At 47.0% G+C, this 20,732-nt stretch overlaps 1 protein-coding gene across 3 annotated transcripts in view; it reads left to right on the top strand.

Annotated features, from left to right (window-relative positions):
• The window catches only part of LOC140905480 (uncharacterized), a 59,262-nt gene extending 39,308 nt beyond the window's left edge, over window positions 1–19,954 (top strand). Inside the window, exons 2-8 of one of the 3 annotated variants that reach the window (XR_012156864.1) lie at window positions 2,508–2,702; window positions 3,907–3,993; window positions 5,005–5,406; window positions 13,782–13,811; window positions 14,484–14,544; window positions 16,429–17,150; window positions 19,473–19,558. Coding sequence is in view for 2 of the 3 variants with exons in the window: in XM_073328902.1 (XP_073185003.1) it covers window positions 2,508–2,702; window positions 3,907–3,993; window positions 5,005–5,406; window positions 13,782–13,811; window positions 14,484–14,544; window positions 16,429–16,561; window positions 19,473–19,544 (980 nt within the window). In the remaining variant the exon portion in view is untranslated. Of the gene's footprint in view, window positions 1–2,507; window positions 2,703–3,906; window positions 3,994–5,004; window positions 5,407–13,781; window positions 13,812–14,483; window positions 14,545–16,428; window positions 17,151–19,472 lie in introns of all 3 variants that reach the window. The other 2 variants (XM_073328902.1, XM_073328903.1) reach the window with 2 other exon arrangements.
• Window positions 19,955–20,732: the final 778 nt, after the last annotated feature.

Here is a 20,732-nt window from a genome sequence, read left to right as displayed (position 1 = left end):
ACTTAGGGCAACTCAGTCTTTCTGTGTCAATTTCCCTGTCTGTAAATAGGGTAAATAATACTACCACCCAGTGACATTGAGTCTTCATTCATGTTTGTAAATCACTCGGAGCTCTGCCACTCTAGATGAGCAAAGTATCATTGTTCATATTAGCGGTGGAAGAGGTTCTACGACCCAGAAATCATCCCCTAATGAGCACACACACAGTAGGGATACAAAGCTTCTTCACCAACCAGATCATTATGCCACTGCATAAAATATGTACAGTCTGAAAAGATATTGTAAAAGGCCCTGATGGTGCAGTTGGATCCGTGCAGAAGGGCCTCTGTACCCACACAGAGCTCCAATCAGATCCACCCCTGTGGACATGTGTAAAGAAGCCAGGGCCTAAAATACTACCCACTTTTGTTAAAAGTACCCGCTTTTGTTTTTACTTTCAATACTGGGTTCAGTTGTTTTCATTCCTTTGGACTATAAGGCATCCTTGCTGAACGTCCAAGATAGCAAAAACAGGGATTTAAGCCTTTTAAATATTGTTTATTAATTATATTAAATACAAACAGATTAAAAGCATGGGCTTTCAACAAAGACTGTTTTGAGCAGCACAGATATATTAAAATATTTTCATTCTAAAATGTAATTATTTAGGTTTTTAGATTTAAGCATTTTATAAGCAAACCTATATAATAATTATAATATCACCTAACTCTTATATAGCACTTTGGGATGTGCGTTCATTAGCAGTACATACACACACAAAGCTGGGGTATATTGGCTCTCTGCATGGCTACATCTATCTTTAGTGTTTTATTGCTCACATTAAGGGCCTGGTTCTGATCGCACACAGTTATTACAACAATGTAACTCCATTGCCCTCTATAGAGTTACTCTTGATTTACACCAGATCAGAATCTGGCCCAGAACCTGCCGATTGAAACAGTGGTGACAGTCAAGGCAGTGAAACAAGTCTGCTCCAGTCTGAGACCAATTCAAAGTTCCTCTGCTATAGTTAGTAGAATTAAGCAAGAGGATGGAAAGAATTTGAAAACTGGGCTATGATCAAAGGAAATCAGAACCATCACACCAGTGTAGCATTTTCACAGCTGTTAAAACCAAATGCTTCAGAGAAAGGTACAAGAACCCCACTCCTCTCTCACTCGCACCCACACCCACACATCCTCAAAACCTTCCACTAGGTCTAGGTCCCAGTATGCTTTGTGTCCAATTTGTGTCGTCTGTCTGTTTTGACCATAAGGAACTTAAAGCAGGGACCATGTCTTCTACTGGCTCTTGCAGAGCAGTGTTTCTCAATCTTTTCAGGTTGGCAATGCCTTACTCTGAGTCAGGTTTTGGACCTCCTTATGTTTACTGTAAAAACAAGAGTAAAAAAAAATGTATCCATGCTAACCATTAGCCTGTGTAACTTATTTGTGAATGTGATTCGAAAGGTTGACCGAGAACACTTGACCTTGAAGGGTAAGAGTTTGCAGGGAATGAGGGAAGTCAGATTTTCTTTTGCTTTAGAGAAATAAAATTTGCAACACGTCATGACCTTAACTCCCCCCTCTCACCCCACAATTACCTATTCTGGCCCTGATTGGGGGTTGTGACCCCTGGATTGAGAAACACTGTTGTAGGCATTTAACAAATAATAATACAACAAACGTTCTACTGGTGAACAGGCCCATTTCATAAATATTTGACGTAGGCCCCCACATCAGGAATGTATAGAAGTGCGTACTTGTGTCCATCCCTGTTTGGCAGAGTACTCAGCTTGAAGCAAAACACATGCTTAAGTGCAGTGAACAAAAGCATGGGTGAAACACATGCTTAATTAAATCCTTTTCGGAATAGTGTTGTGCAGCTGAGTTGTTGACATAGTCATAGGCGCCAACCCCATCGGCAGCTCCCCGCCCTGCCCCTCGCCCCAGCTCACCTCCGCCTCCCCCTGAGCGCCGCTTCTCCGCTTTTCCCCCTGGCTCCCTGCGCTTGCGCCGCGAAACAGCTGTTTTCCAGCGCCCACTGGTGCCGGGAAAAGTTGGCACCTGTGGACATAGTCCTAATTATCTTCAAAGCATTAGTTTGCAATTAACTATTTCTCCCAGCAGCTCTGGGCAAGCGGGAAGTATCATTATTCCTATTGTACAGATGGAGAGATTTAGGCAGTGGTTTTAAGTGACATGGCCAAGGTGTCATGGCAACTGGCTGAGCTGGGAAGAGAACTCAGGAGCTCCATACTTATGTTCTGACCACCAGAGCACGCTTCAGGCTCCTAGCAAGTTCTCAGGTCAGCCTCTAGCATTGTAAAGTTTGGGCATCTCTGCAACAGAGCAAACCTAAAGGCCAGCTCAGATATACTGCACCCAGTGGAAGGCAGTAAGGAGTACACACGCACACAGTGCTAGCCAGAGACATTTTTCAAGTTCACCAGCAATATTTAAAATATTGTGATGTGATCTTTAGCGTTATATATTTTTCTCTCTCAGCTTGTATTTTTTTCATTTCAGAAAGATGCAGCGTGCCAAAGGAGGTCAACAATGCAGATGTTCAGGTCGGCAATAATAATTTGTTGAATGCCAGCCTGCGGTACACGTGCAGAGACGGTTACAAAAGGAAAGCTGGGACATCCAGCCTCATTGTGTGTGTAATGGACAAAGTCACCAAAACGCTCCGTTGGACAGAGCCAAATCTACGTTGTATTAGTAAGTAACTGCTGTCAGTGTGGTATGATGCCGCTGTGCTTAATGCTATGACTGAATGTAAGGAATGCAATGTCAGAAGATTATCTACAGGACGGTAGACAAAAGTGAACCTCAGCTAGAGGACAATGATCATTCTATAATTGTGCTGCACTGGGATGATACTGGGTCCAGTTGATCCCTGTGTGGATTTAGATGTGGCTATGCCCACTTACACCAAGGATGCGTATGGCCTATTGTGTTCAGCAAAATATGGACTAAGGGCCAAATTCTGCAACATTGACACTGAGTAGCACCCACTCATGCAAATAGTCCCATTGAACTCAATGCTCAGGGGAGTAAGCACTCAACCTGAGCGGGATTTGCAGAACCTGGCCCTCTGTAAGTAGGTGAGAGGGATGCCTAAGCAGTATGAAGTGGTCTCAGATGTTTGTGCTTGGGACACGAGGAGAGATCCAGTGCAGGTTGAGGATTTGCCATGGAAATCAAAGCACTGGCCAGTCTGGTATGGTGTCCTGACTCTGGCAGCGGCCTGCATCTGGATGTCAGAAAGGCAAAAAACCCCTCCAGTAATGCACCTAGCCAATTACGCAGTGCTGTGGGGAAGCCACTGCTGGTTTGTGAGGCACCTGAAAAATCGGACTCCATCTGAGAGGTTGTGGCATCCCTATTCTGCACCTCTCCACACAGTCGCTGCACGCCTGATTCCCCCAAGTTCCTTAACACTCACGTGGGGCCCCGTCTAAAGCCTACTGGAGATAACTGGAGTCTTTCCATTGACTTAATGGAGCCCCACACTACAAAGAAAGGTGTCTGTGTGATACATGCTGCTCTCAAGACTGACTGGCAGAACATTACCAGCTGCCTGCTAGCTATCTTTGATTTTTAGGTAGAGATACAGGGTGGATGAGTTCTACCTTGCTAGGGCAAAGATAATTCCAGTTGTTATGTAGAGGAGCGGTGTGATCTAGTGAATAAAGCAGGGAATGGAGTCAGGACTTCAGGGTTCTACGCTTACAATTGTCTTGGGCAAGTCCCTTGCTTCCTCTCTGTCTCACTTTCCCTGGTTGCAGCTAATAATTCCCTACCTGAGGCTTCATTTAGTACTATTTGTAAAAGTGCTTTGAGCTCTATGGGTAAGGGGCACTATGGAAGGGCAAGGTATTGTCACTCCTTACAAGCATACCATTGTGTCTTCTTTCACCAGGGGACCCTGCTCTACCTCCTTTAACTTCCAGCCCCAAACAGACATCAGCAGCACCTAGGACAGAGGCAACCAGTCCTGTCAGCAAAGGTAAGCTCCCTTTACTAGAGAGAATCCAAGCTTTTATTTTATTTTATTTTATTTTTTGGGTGGTGGGGGGAGAGACTGAAATTCAGGTGTTGATTTTTAAGTTAGATACAGTGGACCAGATCCTGAGCTGCTGTAAATCAGTGTGGCTCCACTGAAATCAGCCACGCCATGCTGATTTACGCCAGCTGAGAATCTGGTTCACTATTCCTCCTCCTCCCCTGTCCTTGATGGTTGTGGCCGCAGTGGTACTTAAACATACCTAAGCCGTTGTTGCCAAAGGCAGGTGTTTAAAGTTAGGCACCTAAATCCTTCATCAGAGTGGCCTGATTTTCCAAGGTCCTGAGCAACTTCATCTCCCATGGGCTGAATCGAAAACCAGGCCATTTTTCACAGTGCCTCAATATGGGTTTCAGTGGCTAATTTAAGCACCCGTGTTTGAAAAATCTGGTCGCAGTGCCTGACTCTGATGTCTATTATCTCCTCCTCCTCCGCCCTTCTCTGCTGTTTACTACACTCCTTTGTGGTGCCTCATTTTAAGTCAGATTCTCAGCTCTCAGGGCAGGGACAGTCTTGCACTATGCGTTCATACAACACCTAGTACCATGGGGCTTGACCCTGCCAGGGAGCTCCGCTACTAACACCTCTGACAACAAGAATACAAAATAATCTATTAAAAAGTTAACTATATAGTTGAATGTATTATAAAATACTATTTTATTGTCATTACACCTCTTCACCTTGTAACCCAGAGACAAGAGTGCTCAAATCAGGTATCTGCCCAGGGAAGAATGAATCTGGGTAAGAAACATTCACGTGTTTAGTTTTTAAGGTCTCATTTCAGGACAGTCCTTAAGCATATGCTTAACATTAAGCATGTGAGCAATCCCATTAATTTCAAAGTTAGGCATCTGCTTATACACCTGCCTGAATCGGGACGTAAAGAACTAAAATAAAAGCAACAGTTCGTTTGTCTTTCAAATGTGCCTAAGAATATATTTAACCACTTGCTAGAATCAAAGACTTTTACACCAGCTAAACCACCAGTAACCAGAGTAACTGCAGAGATTACCACAGTCCCAGTCATGGCCTCCACACCATCCTATGAAAGGGAGACCACCTCATCACTAGCCGGCCCCGTCTCTCAGCTCAGGACTGACAAGCCTTCATGGGGAACACTTGCAACAGCAACAACCGAGATCAGGTCATCAAAGGGGCCTGCTGGCGTGACCACGGAAGACACAACACAACGGCGCAGCACAGCCAGCCAGGACACACACACCTCCCAGCTCTGGACTGATGAGCCATTGTTGGAAACAGTTACAACAGAAGGAGATTGGTCAACAGCAGTGCCAGCCAATGTGACCACAGGAGACTCAACACAGCTTCTCACAGCAGTCACCCATAGCACTAAAGGTTTGTCACCAACCGATCCCTAGTATTCTAACTGCATGGGCCAAACTAACCTGCTAACAACGCTGCCTGCTAGGCACCCTGCTTAACCATTTCAGTATCACCTAGTACATCAGAATATTCACAGGGACTACATGCACCTGCTGCCTTGTCCAAACACACACACACGGCACCAGTTTAACTCAGGTTTTGTCTACACACACAAGTTGCACTGGTTTAACTTAAATCGATTTAAAAAACAATTTAGTTAAACTGATACAAACCCCAGTGTGGACACTCTAATCTCAGTTTAAATGTTGTTTATATCAGCATAAGATGTAAATAAAAGTGTCCTATTCCAATAAATTAAATTCAGTAAAAATACCAATTTACATTACACTGAAATCATATACTCTTCATTTGAAATAAGTGTCCACACACAGATCTGCACTGAAATAACTAAAGCTGTGAATTAAAACCAACTTCATTATTTTGGTTGCAGTTTGCATATAAACAAACCCTTACAGGTGCAGTCTAAACTAAATTAAGCCCATTTTAAAATCATGTCCACACACAAAGTTGTACCAGTTTAACTAAATTGGTAGAAAAGCCCTACCTGTCATGCTAACCAGTATTGTCTCATTGTTCCCTATTGCCCTCGTCTTATACTTAAATTTTAAACTTGCTGGGTAGGGAACCGTCTTTTGGGTCTGTGTTTTTATAGCACAATGAGGTCTATCAGTGAGCTATAACTGGTGTTCCTTGGCTCTGCCACAATAGAAATAATAACTGTCAAACCAATGCAAGTTTACGTGGCTCTTATTTCGATTTCAGAATGTCTTATTTCAATTTGTTTAATCAGTTAAAAAGAAAATTGGATTATGCTAAAATGAAATAAGCCACTCAGTAGTCCACAATAAGAATATCATCACTGGGATTTGCACCGGGTTAACGAAACTGATGCAACTTCTCCATGCAGACAGCTCTGTTCCATTGTATACAGGGTCATGAATGTACGGCTGGGGCAGGGGGTGTGGTGTGCGGAAGGGGTTGTGGGGTGCAGGAGTTTGGGGACTCAGGGCAGGGGGTTGGGGTGCAGGAGGGAGTGCAGAGTGTGGGAAGGGGCTCAGGGCAGGGGGGTAGGGTCTAGGAGGGGGTGCAGAGTGCGGGGGGGACTCAGGGAGAGGGTTGGGGTGCAGGAGGGGTGTGGCAGGGGCTCAGGCAGGAGGTTGGGGGCTCAGGGCAGGGTATTGGGTTGCAGAAGGGGTGCAGCAGGGGGCTCAAGGCAGGGGGTAAGGGGCTGAGAGCAGGGGGTTGGGGTGCAGGACCGGTTTGGGGTGTGGGCTCCGGCCCAGTGCCGCTTACCTGGAGCGGCTCCAGGGTGGCAGTGGGGCTAAGGCAGGCTCCCTGCATGCCCTAGCCTCGCTTCTTCCCAGAAGTGGCCAGCATGTTCAGCAGTGGCTCCAGGGGGTGGGGGGGGGGCAGGCGGCTCTGCTGCACGCTGCCCTCACCTGTGGGTACCACCCCCGAAGCTCTCATTGGCTGCGGTTCCCCGTTCCGGAGCCCTCTGCACCCCCCTCCCCAGGGGCCACAAAGACATGGTGCCGGCTGTTTCCAGGAGTGGCGCAGGGTCAGGGCAGGCAGGAAGCCTGCCTTAGCCCCACTGCGCCAGATCCAAAGCCCTGACAGGCCGGATCCAAAGCCCTGATGGGCCAGATCCAAAGCCCTGACAGGCCGGATCTGGCCTGCGGGCCGTAGTTTGCCCACCCCTGATATAGATGCCTACCTGGAGGCACCCAAGTGTGAACAGTATGGCCTAACTCCAGTGACCGGAAGGGGTAGATTTAATGGAAAAAGCCCAGTAGGTAAAGAATGGGGAGGGCCCAATGATTTGGCCCAGTCTAGGCCTTGGAGAATGGGAGAAAAGAACAGTTAATCTGTCCTTAAACGTGTGCACTATTTCTTGCTGCTTCATTCTTCCCTCCATTTCTTTCCTCCATGTTCTCATTCCTCTCTTCTTGTCTCCTCTTCTAGCCATTTAACGTTTTCTTTTCTTCTTTTTCTCTCCTTTTATTTGTTTTTCCCCATCCTCCCATCTTTCCCCTCTCCTCTTTCCAAGGCACGACACGTCCCGCTTGACTTTCTGTTCTCCCCACCCAGGGCGTCCCTACCCATACGCAAAGTATGCAGCTGCGTAGGGCATCAGGAAATTTGGGGCACCACATTTCCTGGTGCCCAACGCAGCTGCATGCTGCTCAGCCCCTGCTCCGCCTCTTCCCCATGACCCCGGCCCCTGCTCCGCCCCAGCCCTGCTTCTTCCCACCCCTGCTCCACCCCAGCCCTGCCCCCACTCCACCCCTTCCCCAAAGCCCTTGGCCCCGCCCCTTCCACATGGCCCCCACCCTGCTCCACCCCAGCCCTGCTCCACCCCAGCCCTGCCCCAGCTCCCCTGAGGACTGCAGCAGGGCCTGGCCTGCACTCACCGGCGGCAGGAAGTGCAGCGATCCGGCCCCAGCCACGCCGCCGGTGAGTGTTGGGGGGCGGTTCCCCACTGCCCTTGAAGCCAGCCCCCCCCCTCCCCTACGGAGACCTGGGGCCAGCCCCACACCCCTCCCGCGGAGACCTGGACCCCCACACACACCCCACCCCGTGGGGGGGACTGCGTAGGGCCCCCAGATGGCTAGGGACAGCCCTGCCCCCACCCACCCATCTGCCCACAGACTCTCCTACTGGGTCTCCCCAACTCCTCTCCCATGGTCTTTCACCACCCCACCCCACTCTGTGGGTCCCAGCCCCCCCACACCTTGTGTGTCTTGGAGCCTCTTCAGCCCCACTGAGTTGCTTAGACCCCTGGTTCTTTCACCCTCCTCCAGCTCTCTCAATTCACACTGTATCTCTGGCCCCCCTTACTGTCTCTCCCAATCCATCACATAGATGAAGACAACAGCATCTATACCTCCTGCACTGGCCTCAGGGGTGGGGAGTTGTGAGGCAGGCCTGGAAAGGAGGAGGAAGAGGAAGAAGGGGAACTGGCCATCCCTAGTCATGGCTGCGGTACTCCTCCAGCCCTGTGTTCACATCACTGGGCAAGGGGCCTAGGCAGTGCACACTGACCCAGCCACCGCGGCTGATTCGGAGTGAGGCACACTAAATCTTACCTCACAAAAGCCCGCGGAGGCACCTCAGCCCCAACCCAGCTAGCTAACCTAGCGCGATAAACTCGCCTTCACATCTGTTTGCTAATCTGCAGTGCTCCCTACTGTTCTAGTCCTGCCCCCTCACCTCCCCAGCTCTGCCAGTTCACCTCAGTCACAACCCACAGGTCCCCGGCTATTCCACTGCACTCTGTCGGTTCATCTCAGCCCTGACTTGCAGCCATTCCAGCCCTGGCCCTCTCAGGCAGCCACAGCCAACCCTGCCAGACTCCGAGGTGGTCCATAAACAGACCCCGGGGACTAGGATGAAACATCAGAACAGCTCCTGTCCATTTGTTACTTTGGATCAGATTTAAACTCAAGTCCAGCAGCTATGATCTAAAGACATATTCAAAGAATATGTCCTGCTTCGAGCAGGGGGTTGGACTAGATGACCTTCTGGGGTCCCTTCCAACCCTGATATTCTATGATTCTATGACACCTGTCCATAGTGAAAAGAAAAGGAGTACTTTGTGGCACCTTAGAGACTAACAAATTTACTAGAGCATAAGCTTTTGTGAGCGACAGCTCACTTCATCGGATGCATATTTTCCACTGTATGCATCCAATGAAGCGAGCTGTAGCTCACAAAAGCTTATGCTCAAATAAATTCATTAGTCTCTAAGGTGCCACAAATACTCCTTTTCTTTTTTACGGATACAGGCTAACACAGCTGCTACTCTGAAACCTGTCCATAGTGCTGACCCACCGCACTGTGGGCCTCCCCATCTCTACACCTGCTTGTTTTTTAAAGTATGTCTCTTGTTAGAGCCAGTAGGAAAAATGGGCTAAGTCCCTCTAAATCGTAAGTCTCAGAAACAGCACTTCTTCTTGATATGTGTCTGAGTACTGTCAGCTTTCCTAGCTTATAAGGGAAGAATAGAAGGCAGAGAAAATGGCTCTGCAAGGGGAGGCTGGATCTAGTTTTTATTTTGAAACAAAATTGAGACGTGGGAGATCCAGATATCGACCCCCTCACCACAGTATCTGAGCACCACTGAAACCAGATCTCCTGAGTCTCAGTCCAGTAGCTTCATCACAAGACTTCCCATCCTCTCTTTCAATCATAGTAATCCATTCATGCTAGGAATGAATTGTGTTGTGCGCATACATATGGTGTGACTGGGATCAGGCTTTAGAACAAGTATGACGATGCAGAACTATTTGGCTGACTCACCCTGACAACCCGCCTATCTGGTCTCATTAGCTCCACTCAGGAATATAAGGGATTCAGCATCTTCCCTGGTGCAAAAGAGAACTAGAGGGAGATTCTGCAGGGAAAACCCTTAATTACCCTGCTATGGACGGAAAACATTTTGGGTTAAGGCTCATGTTTGTAAGTGAAGTCCTGCTTTGGGGATGTGTTAATTTAATTAAGAATAAAGAGAAGCCACAGTGAGGAGGTGAGTTTGGGTAATATCCGTTATCTGTGTGGCATCTGTGGGACACTTCATCTGTTTGCAGGAGGTGTTGCACACCCCAAGGTTGTATGTATTGTGACAGGGTCAGGCCAGATGGCTACAGGAGAGTGAAACCTTGAAAACCTACTGGCTTCACTAGCTTCAACCCGCAATCTTCTCTGAAATATCCCCAGATTTGCTCTTCACTCCCAGGCAGGGTAGAAAGACCAAAAGGGAAAGAAGGGCAGCTAAGGCCTTGACCCAGGGACAGAGGTCACCCTTGTGGGCAGGCGGCCCAGGTAGCTGAAAAGGAGGCTGCCCTGCCTGACCCCCCACCCTAATGTCTCTGAACCAGGAGAGGCAACAGAGACTGGCCCCCTAGAGCTCAGGCAGATTAGGTCAATGGTCTGACCCACAGTCAATGGTCGAGCCCGATTATATTGGTGCCCAAACCCGATGGCACCACTAGGTTTTGTAATGACTTTCGCCGGCTGAATGAGATATCCAAATTCGATGCATACCCCGTATCGATGAGTTAGTTGACTGCCTGGGCAATGTCCAACTTTTGACCACCCTTGATTTAACAAAGGGATACTAGCAGATCCCCCTTGCCAAAGATGCGAAAGAAAAAATGGCATTCTCTACACCAGAGGATCTGTTTTAATATATTGTTCTTCCTTTTGGACTGCATGGGGCACCTGCCACCTTCCAGCGTCTTATGGACAAGCTCCTGTGGCCCCATACCAGTTATACAGCTGTGTACCTGGACGACGTGATTATTCACACCCCCGACCAGTTGGAAAAGGTGGAAGCGGTTCTGGACACGCTAAGACTGGCTGACCTCAAAGCCAACCCAGCCAAGTGTGCTATAGGGCTAGCCAAGGCTAAATACCTTGGCTACATTGTAGGAAGGGGCATGGTCAAGCCCCAACTGAACAAACTGGAGGCCATCCAAAATTGGCACCAGCTGAATCAGAAAAAGCAAGTCCGGGCATTCCTGGGTGTGGTGGGGTACTACCGGTGATTTATTCCTCATTTTGCCACCAGAGCGAGTCCCCTGACTGACCTGATAAAAGCCCGGGGTCCGGACATGGTGAAGTGGACAGATGCTGCAGAGAAAGCATTCACAGATCTACAGACAGCCCTCTGCAATAACCCTATGCTTATAGCACTGGACTTCAACAAAGAGTTCATTTTACAAACAGATACATCTGAAGCAGGATTGGGAGCTGTCCTATCGCAAATGATCGGAGACAAAGAACACCCAATCCTTTGCCATCTGAAGGAAACTCCTCCCGAGAGAGCAGAAGTATGTAGTGGTTGAGAGAGAGTGCCTTGCTGTGAAATGGGCCATGGAAACACTATGTTATTACCTACTGGGATGACAGTTTAGCCTTGTGACCAATCATGCACCCAGTGGAAGCAGCGAAATAAAGAAAAGTACGCAAGAGTGACCAGATGGTTCCTGTCTCTACAACCTTTCCAACCTTTCACCATACAACACCGGGCTGGAAGCCACCATGGCAATGCAGATGGCTTGTCGCTGGTACACTTGCCTGACATCCCAAGTTGCCCAACCCTGTGGTGTTGAGTTGGGGGGTAGTCAGGCCAGGCAGCTACAAGAGAGTGATTGATGGTAGATACATTAGCCCCAGATTAAGCAGGTCCCTTTTCCCTGAGTAAGATAATGGGCTGTTCCAGAACAATCAGGAAGTTGCTGGAACCAATTATGGCAGGCAGGCTAATTAGGACACCTGGAGCCAATTAAGAAGCTACTAGAATCAATTAGGGCAGGCAAGCTAATCAGGGCACCTGGTTTAAAAAGGACCTCACTTCAGTTAGGTGTATGCGAGGAGCTGGGAGCAAGAGACGTGCAAGGAGCTAAGAGTGAGAAGGCGTACTGCTGGAGGACTGAGGAGTACAGGTGTCATCAGGAGGAAGGTCCTGCGGTGAGGATAAAGAAGATGTTGGGAGGAGGCCATGGGGAAATAGCCCAAGGAGTTGTAGCTGTCATGCAGCTGTTACAAGAGACACTGTAGACAGCTATGATCCACAGGGCCCTGGGCTGGAACCCAGAGTAGAGGGCGGGTCCGGGTTCCCCCCATCCCCCCCAACTCCCTATTTGATACAAGAGGAGTTGACCTGGACTGTGGGTTCCACCAGAGGGGAAGGTCCCTGGCCTGTCCCCTGACACACTAGGTGGGTCAGCAGAGACTGCGGGGATTGTTCTCCTCCTTTTCCCCATGCTGGCCAGTAATGAGGTTAGCTGAGTGAATGGCAGGTTTGAGCCACTGGCAAAAGTGGCCAAACTGAGGGCTGCCATGAATCTCTGAGGCGAGCAAATCCGCCAATAAGCGCAGGACCCACCAAGGCAGAGGAGGAACTTTGTCACAGTATGTATGTTCCAGGCTCTTCTTCAGGTCCCCATGTTTGAAACCAGGAGTTTAATGCTGAAGAAATTAGAAATCTAAATGATGATAAAATAAATGAAATGTGACATAAAACAAATAGGCAGCACTGGGCTATAGTTTTAAATGAAAATTTAGTAATGTCCTGTTTAAGTATTCGCTCAACCTCAGTCTGGTAGAGGAAGAAAGGGAAACATTTTTGTCATTGAAAAAATTTGCATATTTTCCCTTTTTTAAATAAAAGGTCAAAAAAATTCAACATTTGTCAAAGTTTCAAAAAATCTCAGCTCACTGTACAAAACTGATTGAAAACCAGCGGGGTGGGGGGGGACATCACAGAAATCATTGAAATTTTTCCCAATTTTGAAATTCACAGATTCTTTTGAACAGCTGTAATACTCACTGAGAAATTCTTAAAAGGGGCGTGGGGGGAAGGGAAATCTCTAATGTTCTGGGGAGCTCTACCTACATAGCCTTACCAGGACTTGAAAACAACCAACAGAGAAACAGCCCCTGAAGAATTCATCCCAGGTCATTCGCATGAGCCACACTGCATGCTGGGCAAGGAGGTGAAGTGCTGTGCCCAGTGCTCTGCAGTTTGGATGCATTTAGAGAGGTGTAGAGTGTGCCCGTTCAGCTCTGCAGTGGGGCCAGCGAGGAGCTGCATGCCTTCTGGAGCGAGTGCATTCTCTGTTGCCCCCCCTCCAGAGGTGCAGCATGCTTCTCCCTCCATGGCCAGCCAGCTCTATTATGAATAGGCTTATATGATGGATCTGATGACCCAGGAAGTCCCTTCCAGTCCTGTATCCTTCTGGGGCAGTGGGGGAGCCAGGGCCTGTCACCTCTTTGCCCCCTTCCCAACCTCCTTTGGGGTGCTAGCAGCCCAAGGCCACTAGGAGGACGTGACTCCTGTGCTCAGGGGAGGGGAACTGCAGGAGAATGGGGTGGAAATGTTCTTGCCAGCATCTCTGTCTTCTGAGTACCTACGTAGGGGCCAGGCATAATTGGCTTTAATTGGTTCCTTAATGCAGAATCAGAAAGCGAAATCCAGCCTTAGTGTTGGGGTCAGAACTTTGTTGGAGTCACTGGAGTTGCACCAAGGCCTAATTTGGCCTTTAACCCATTAATTCAAGGCTCTCAGAAACGGTGACACACCAGGCACTAATTTAAGGCCCCGCCCCCTTCTTCCTCTTCTCACCGCCCTGCCCCCCTCCACGTGAGTCACGCGCCGCCGGCAGTCACACACTGTAGTGCTGCATTTGGGTTTGCTTTGCTTCCAGTGTTGCTCTGCAGCTTTTGGAGGGGCTGGCAATGTGGGCAGGAGGGAGGTATGGCTTAATGCTTCCGTGGAGTGGTAATCCAGCTGTAAACATACATTCTTCCCTATTCTTTTACAGTTTCCACCCAAGTTATGTTTTCTTCTGTGGGTAAGAACTATTCTGCTACATTAAGGTTTATAGTCTATAAATCTGAGAGGATGTGGTTTGTGGTTTGTTTTGTTTGTTACACGTCAGCCACCAAATCCAGCTCAGGCTGAGATTGCATCTAATCCCTCCAGCTAGGCAGCATCGGATCTGCATGGTAACTGGATGGGAGACTCCCTAGGACAGGGGTGGCCAACCTGAGCCTGAGAAGGAGCCAGAATTTACCAATGTACGTTGCCAAAGAGCCACACTAATTCGTCAGCAGCCCCGCATCAGCTCCCCCGCTCCCAGCACCTCCCGCCCACCAGCAGCCCCGCCAATCAGTGCCTCCCCCTCCCTTCCCACACTTCCTGATCAGCTGTTCCCTGGTGTGCAGGGTGGGGGGAGGAGCCAGGACATGGTAGGCTCCGGGCATCATGGCTGAGCCAAGGTCGGACCAAGGGGGGAGGGGCACTATGCTACTGGAAGAGTCATCTTGCAGATCAGATGTAAATTGAGGTACCAGCTCACTGGTTAATGAAATAAAGATCCCTTTGGTGCTTCTCCCTCAAGAGCAGAGGCGTTTACTAGAACTCAAATTTGGCCAGGACACCGGGGCTCCGAGATATAGATGTCACATCGTTGGTCTTTATTTTAAATACAGAAGAGTTTAGTTTTTGTTTTCTTCTCTGGCAGGGTTTCCCATGTTGCTGATCGCTGTAGCTGTTGTATTATGTTGTGTCTGGAGACAGCGAGTGTAAGTATTCCAATAATGTAATTACATAATGATGCAGTATAGCGAAGTTGCAGGAAAGAAGCAGCCTGAGATTTTTCAAAACCATGCAGGGAATTTAGATGCACAACTCCCATTAACGCTCATAAGAATTGTGAAACTGTGTATCTAAATCCCCTAGGCAGCTTTGACAGTCTCAATCATAATCTCTTTCTCCAACTAACTGAGACTGTCATTAAATTTTCACTGGGGACACATCAGTTAAGCTGCCGATGAGCACTGATGAGTGAAATTCCCCTCGGTGCTGAGGGCAGCTCTTAAATTCTGCTTACGTCCTCAAAATAGGGTTTAACTGGAATTTAACTGGGGAACAGGCTCTGTACTTGCCCTTTACACATGGGTGAAAGTCACCTTGATGCTAGGACAGTTTCCAAATGGCAAGATACCTGGAACACTGGGGCCATCGCTTGTATTTGTAACTATTCTCCTATTCTATCGTCAGTCTTTTATGTTTTATTATTTAAATTTTTAAAACAAAACCTATTTACAAAGAGACCTTCCACAGCATTGGCATGGTTTTTAGTATAACACTTGGAAAGAGTTCAGAAGAGCAATAAAAAGCAATAATTATTTATTTAAGGGGCAGTCAGGATTCATTAGAAAAGAAAGGCCAAAGATCCCATTTTTAAAGAGGACTTTAACCTGCCTCCATTTTTGTGTCTATAAATAGCTGCATCCATAATTAACTGTGGCAATAAACACTGTCATTGAGACAGCTAAGTGCCCAGTTTGTGAACCCAGTCACATATGTAGGCAAGTCAACAGAGGTACGTGTAAGTGAAATGTTGTGCTCCCAAAAATGCAGGTCACTTTTCAAAATTGAGCCCTACATCTGCTAGAGAGACAGAAACCTGGAGACAGGTTTCAGAATGGTAGCTGTGTTAGCCTGTATCAGCAAAAATAACGAGGGGTCCTTGTGGCACCTTAGAGACTAACAAATTTATTTAGGCATAAGCTTTCATGGGTTAGAACCCACTTCATCAGATGCATGGAGTGAAAATACAGGAGCAGGTATAAATACATGAAAGGATGGGGGTTGCTTTACCAAGTGTGATATGAGTTTAATGAGATAAATCAATTAACAGCAGGATACCAAGGGAGGAAAAATAACTTTTGAAGTGGTAAGAGAGTGGCCCATTACAGACAGTTGACAAGAAGGTTTGCAAACATTAAAAGGTAATTATTGCAAACGTTGGCTTAGCTGGGGTCATGGTAACCATCACTGACTTATTTGTAATGTGTAAACATGACAGAGGGAAGAGAATTGTTTAGGGTTGTACATGGGGTGAAACTAGATGATGATATCTAGAAGGGAAGATTTAGCCAGAATAGCATCAGGAAACTCACAACAAGTTACTGAGCTACTGAGATTGTGAAATAGCCTCCAGAGGAATGTGGTAGAAGGCCTGCGACATGAATCATTTAAAGTTAGACAAGGTAGAGCACTCACAAATATAGTACACCGAGATCCGTGCTGTCTTGAAGGGACTGTAGATGGCCTGAATAAACTGTTCAAGTACGTCTTTTCCATCTCTAATGTCTGAGGGCTTGATTCTCATTTACACTAGGGCTCCTTGACAACACACAAACGTCAGATCTTACACCCACTTCAAGATGTCTTTATGCTGCTGGAGCTGTAACAAAGCCCTAATGTAACAAAGAAGCCCAGAAGCACGGCCTGGTATCTAATTAGTCAATAATCAAAGACTGAGACTGTCTGTGATTCACGTGTTTCCCCACTGACATTTCACATTCCTGGTCAGCATTTTAGTACACAGACAGCCTAGCAGATTCCTTTAGCCTGCAGTTGCCAACCTTTTCTGATTGCATGAATTTTTCCTTTTGCAGCCACATGAGGCGACAATACACGATGCCTGTGATAGCAATTTCCATGACCACAGAAGAGTCAGAACAAAGGGACAGAACACCACCAGAAGACAATGGCTCAGACGGTCCAGAACAACCAAGTGAAGGGACAGAGGTGATGTCATCATCTTGTGTGATATCGACTGGTTGAATAATAACACTTAGTGAAATCAGTGCATCCATTAAACTTGAAAGGGGCCAAGGGATCCTTACTGCTTACAAAGACCAACAGGCCAATTGCATTAGGCGCTGACTTGTCAATTACCACATGCCAGCTACTCAACTTGAGATTGGAAATACAGCCTCATTTCTAAGATGTGGCAGGTATGCAGAGGATCTGATTTCCAGTCCCACCATCGTTTCAAAGAGAGGATAGGAATGGTCTCATAAAACTTACTACATACTTGGTCTGTTCTTTGAGCTGAGGTATGAACAGATTGAACATCCTGTACCCATAAGAGAGTGTCTAGATAACTTGGACATATCTCTTAATTCTTGTTTTAATGAATGGTTGCTTTCAAAAGAGAAGTCACACGGGCGTTTAAATGCCCAAGGAGAACTGTCCATGTGGAAAGTTCTGAAAAAACTTCAGGTGGCCTCTTATATGCAGTGTAAAGACCACGCCAGAGAAGAAGCAGTTGGTGATCTGATAGTGAAGAATACAGCTTAGGACCACCTAGGACCCATACAGAAAGAACATAAAGGTAAGCTGCAAAACATCTTTTATATATATTTAATTCATAAAGAAACAAACATTAGGTCTCATTTTCAGACACCCAGAACTCCTGCAACTTCCATTGATGTCATTTGGAGTTGTGGGTGGTCAGAACTTCTGAAAATCAGACCTAATGGGATTTTATTTAAGTGAACGTGCTGCATCTGCTTGGATTTTTAAGAAGTATTTTCATTTTTACGTTTAAAATAAGGATTAAAAAAACATCTCCTAAAATAAATTGAAATCAGTTTGACGAGCAAGCTTAGAAGTTCGTCCAGATGCTTCCTGGCAGTGGTAGGTCCATTCATCTGTGGAATAGTGTTCCAATGAAAGTATTGGAATCCCCACTGTTCGGTCATTTGAAACTAGACTGCACAAGGCATTGGGAGAAATCTGGCCCTGCCAAACAGAGATGAACAAGGTGACCTTATCTCTAAATGGAACAGAAGAAAGACCCAGAGAAGAGAAACAAAAAATGAATGGAGGCATAGAGGGGAGGAAGCTGCCTTCCTACATAGAGAGATGAGGACTAGTCCGTAGTCTAGAAAGGGGCAGAATAAGAAGGGATATGATGGAGGTATTTAAAACAACAGAGAAGGTCTGTCAAGCACTTAGGCCCTTTCATATAAATCCAAAACAAAAGGGAACTTGATGAAATTAAAAGGCACAAGTTTAAAACAGATGGAAGGATATAACCTTTGTTGTCATACATGATTTGGGTGTATCTTAAGTACTTATTTGCCCGCCATCTGTAGTATCTGAGCACCTCACAATCTTTAATATATATTTCTCCCAAACCATCTGTGGGGATCACCAGCTTACAGAAGGGGAACGGAGTCACCAAGAGACTAAGTGACTTACTCAAGATCACATGAGAAGTCTGTGGCAGAGCCAGGAATTGACCCTGATGCTCTCCTGTCCCAGACGAGTGCCCTAATCACTAGACCATCCTTCCTCTCAGTTCTTGTGTTGCTCTTGCAGGATAGTGAAGAAAAATGCGTAGTAAGAACTGGAAAAAGAATTAAAGCTGTCTCTCCTTATACATAGCACCTGCAGGTGCTCTAGACAGATATGGGATAACCATCCTCATGCTTCAGGGCCATAAATGGATCACTGATTGCAGTCAGAAGGAAGTTTCTCTCTTACCCTATGGCATAGTAGTGCAGAGTTAGGTACCTTATTGGTTGGTATACACTTTCCCTTTGTAGTGCCAGGAGTTAGTACCTGTCTCAGATAGTGGCTAAATCTGATGGACCTTGGTCTGTTGCACCATAGCAGCACTCATGTTCCTTTATCTTTCACTCAGTAGGTATTTCACCCCCCCACCTACAGCAAACAATAAAGCTGGTGGCAAAAGCTTCCAGAGTATGGAAAAAGCTGAGCTGCACCATCCCCAGGCAGGATTATTCAGGGGAACAAATAGGAAACTATCAAGTAGCTGAGAAATATTATCTGTAACCTCCTGCCAAAGCACTATGATGAATGCAGAGGAGCAATACACTGGTAACCCTCTGTAACCAATATTACTGAGGGCACCGACCCAGATTACTTCGTACCACTGATATTGGGGAACATGCCTATCATATAACAAAATCTTGGAGTCTTCTAGATACAGAGACTCTGTGAATCGTTTCCTTTCCAGGATTCGAGTCTCATTTTGAGGAGGGACCCCCAAACCAGCCTCTATTATTGTGGGTACCGTCAATTGGTTAGGTAGCTGAGTGCAACCAGTTTGCCTGCAAAATTAGAGGCTACTGATCAAAATCAGACCCCAGTTTGCAGCCCCAGGTATTGGAGCAGTTCTTATTCTGAAACATGATTTGCACAGTAATTTGGAGCGTACCGAGGCTCAGCCCTGAGTCCCAGACTATCAGGTCAAGTGAGGTGGGGTGTGCTGCTGGGAAAGATGGATAGAGAAGGCCTGGAGACCTGCAGCCTGGTGAGTAAGATGGTCAGGGGAGGAGACAAGAAGTCTGTGGAGTAAGCACTGCTCTGTCCATGAAACAACCATGCACCATCTTTACTCTGACCTGCCAAATGCCTTTGACAAGCACGTCCAATGTTATCTCCTCCAGCTGCCCAAACCTTTATGCATCTCACCCCACAGCAATCCCCACCTGACTCTGGAGCTGCCCCACAACAATATTACACAAGACATTTTGTTCCCTGCATGTGTCAGTGTCTATGGACCTAAATCATTTATTAAAGCAACATTTTAACTTTGTCCGGCAGTGACTGAACACACACCCTACAGTCTTTCCCATCTTTCATCCCCTCAGTTCCATAACCTCTGTTATCCACTCTCTTTCAGACAGCATTTATCTACGAAGCCATCAAAAGAAGAACACAACTTATTTTCCTTCTGCTACCAGCAAAATCCTGAGTAAAGAGCAAGTCTGAGACTCAGAAAACTTACCCTGAACCACATCTAACTATTTCAGGGTCAGCCATGATAGTTTGCTCAGGAATCTTTCAGACATGTTAGAATGTGATTTCAGATGCTTGTAAGTTCCAGGTGCTTCCAGAAGACAAGAGACAGATGTCCTTTGGACCACACCACCACCAGCATAGCTCTTTTACAGATGTTACCAGTCAATGGCCAATGCAATGGAAATATTTTACATTGCTGTTTTCCCTCCCAGGGAGGGCAAGTACCTATATTCTGTGGGCTCCTTCTCAGATGGGCCCCTACTCCACCTTGGACCCGTCCTCATCCACCAATCCTTTCCCTCATGCTGTGCAATACATTAACACATTGCTTTGCACCACTGAATCTAATAAATATTTTTATAGACAGTCTCTGCCACTCTGTACCTTTTTCAGCGTCTCTAGTAAGAATAGCTGACGTACGGGCTGGGAAGTTGGTAAATAGTGGCATAGTCAAATGGGAGAGAGGGAATGGCTCCCAAGTTGGCTCAGAAGCACATGTTTGGGGTTAATCAGTGCACAGAGCCGAGTCCCTGGGTCCCTTTATACCATGCACACACGCAGATAGAGAAATTATTAATCCAGCTCAACGAGTATCTAAGGAAGACAGTCTCCAGGAACAGCTAAAAGCAAGAGAGTTCCAATACACCAGCCTATATCTGCACCGCTGTAACTTCCTCCCCATCCACCCTCATCACATTGGCTCTGTCTATGTCAGAGACATTTGCACCAGCGTAACCATATCAATGTAGTTACACTAGCACAAGCCCCTGATGTGCTGCACCAGTGTAAAGCAGGATTTAGACCAACACATTACTGTGGTAAGCTCTACGGCACAGCGTGTAGCTTGTCTTCACTAGGGGTTTGCATTGGTGTAACTCCAGCTGTACCTATGCCAGCCCTCATTGATTTCTCGAGAGCAGTGTTTCCCAAACTTGGGATGCCGCTTGCCAGGGAAAGCCCCTGCCGGGCCAGGCCAGTGTGTTTACCTGCCGCATCCGCAGGTTTGGCCAATCGCGGCTCCCACTGGAAATGTAGAGTGGGAGTCAGGACTCGGGCTCCATGTCATCAGAGAGCAGCTGCAGGCGAAGCTCTTGTCTACAGGAGCCTCTGTGCCCCTGTTTACGTCTTCATGTTGAATAAA

Source organism: Lepidochelys kempii, chromosome 1 (assembly GCF_965140265.1).
Source record: "Lepidochelys kempii isolate rLepKem1 chromosome 1, rLepKem1.hap2, whole genome shotgun sequence".
NCBI lineage: Eukaryota > Metazoa > Chordata > Testudines > Cheloniidae > Lepidochelys > Lepidochelys kempii.
This window is presented reverse-complemented; position numbering and strand designations above follow the sequence as displayed.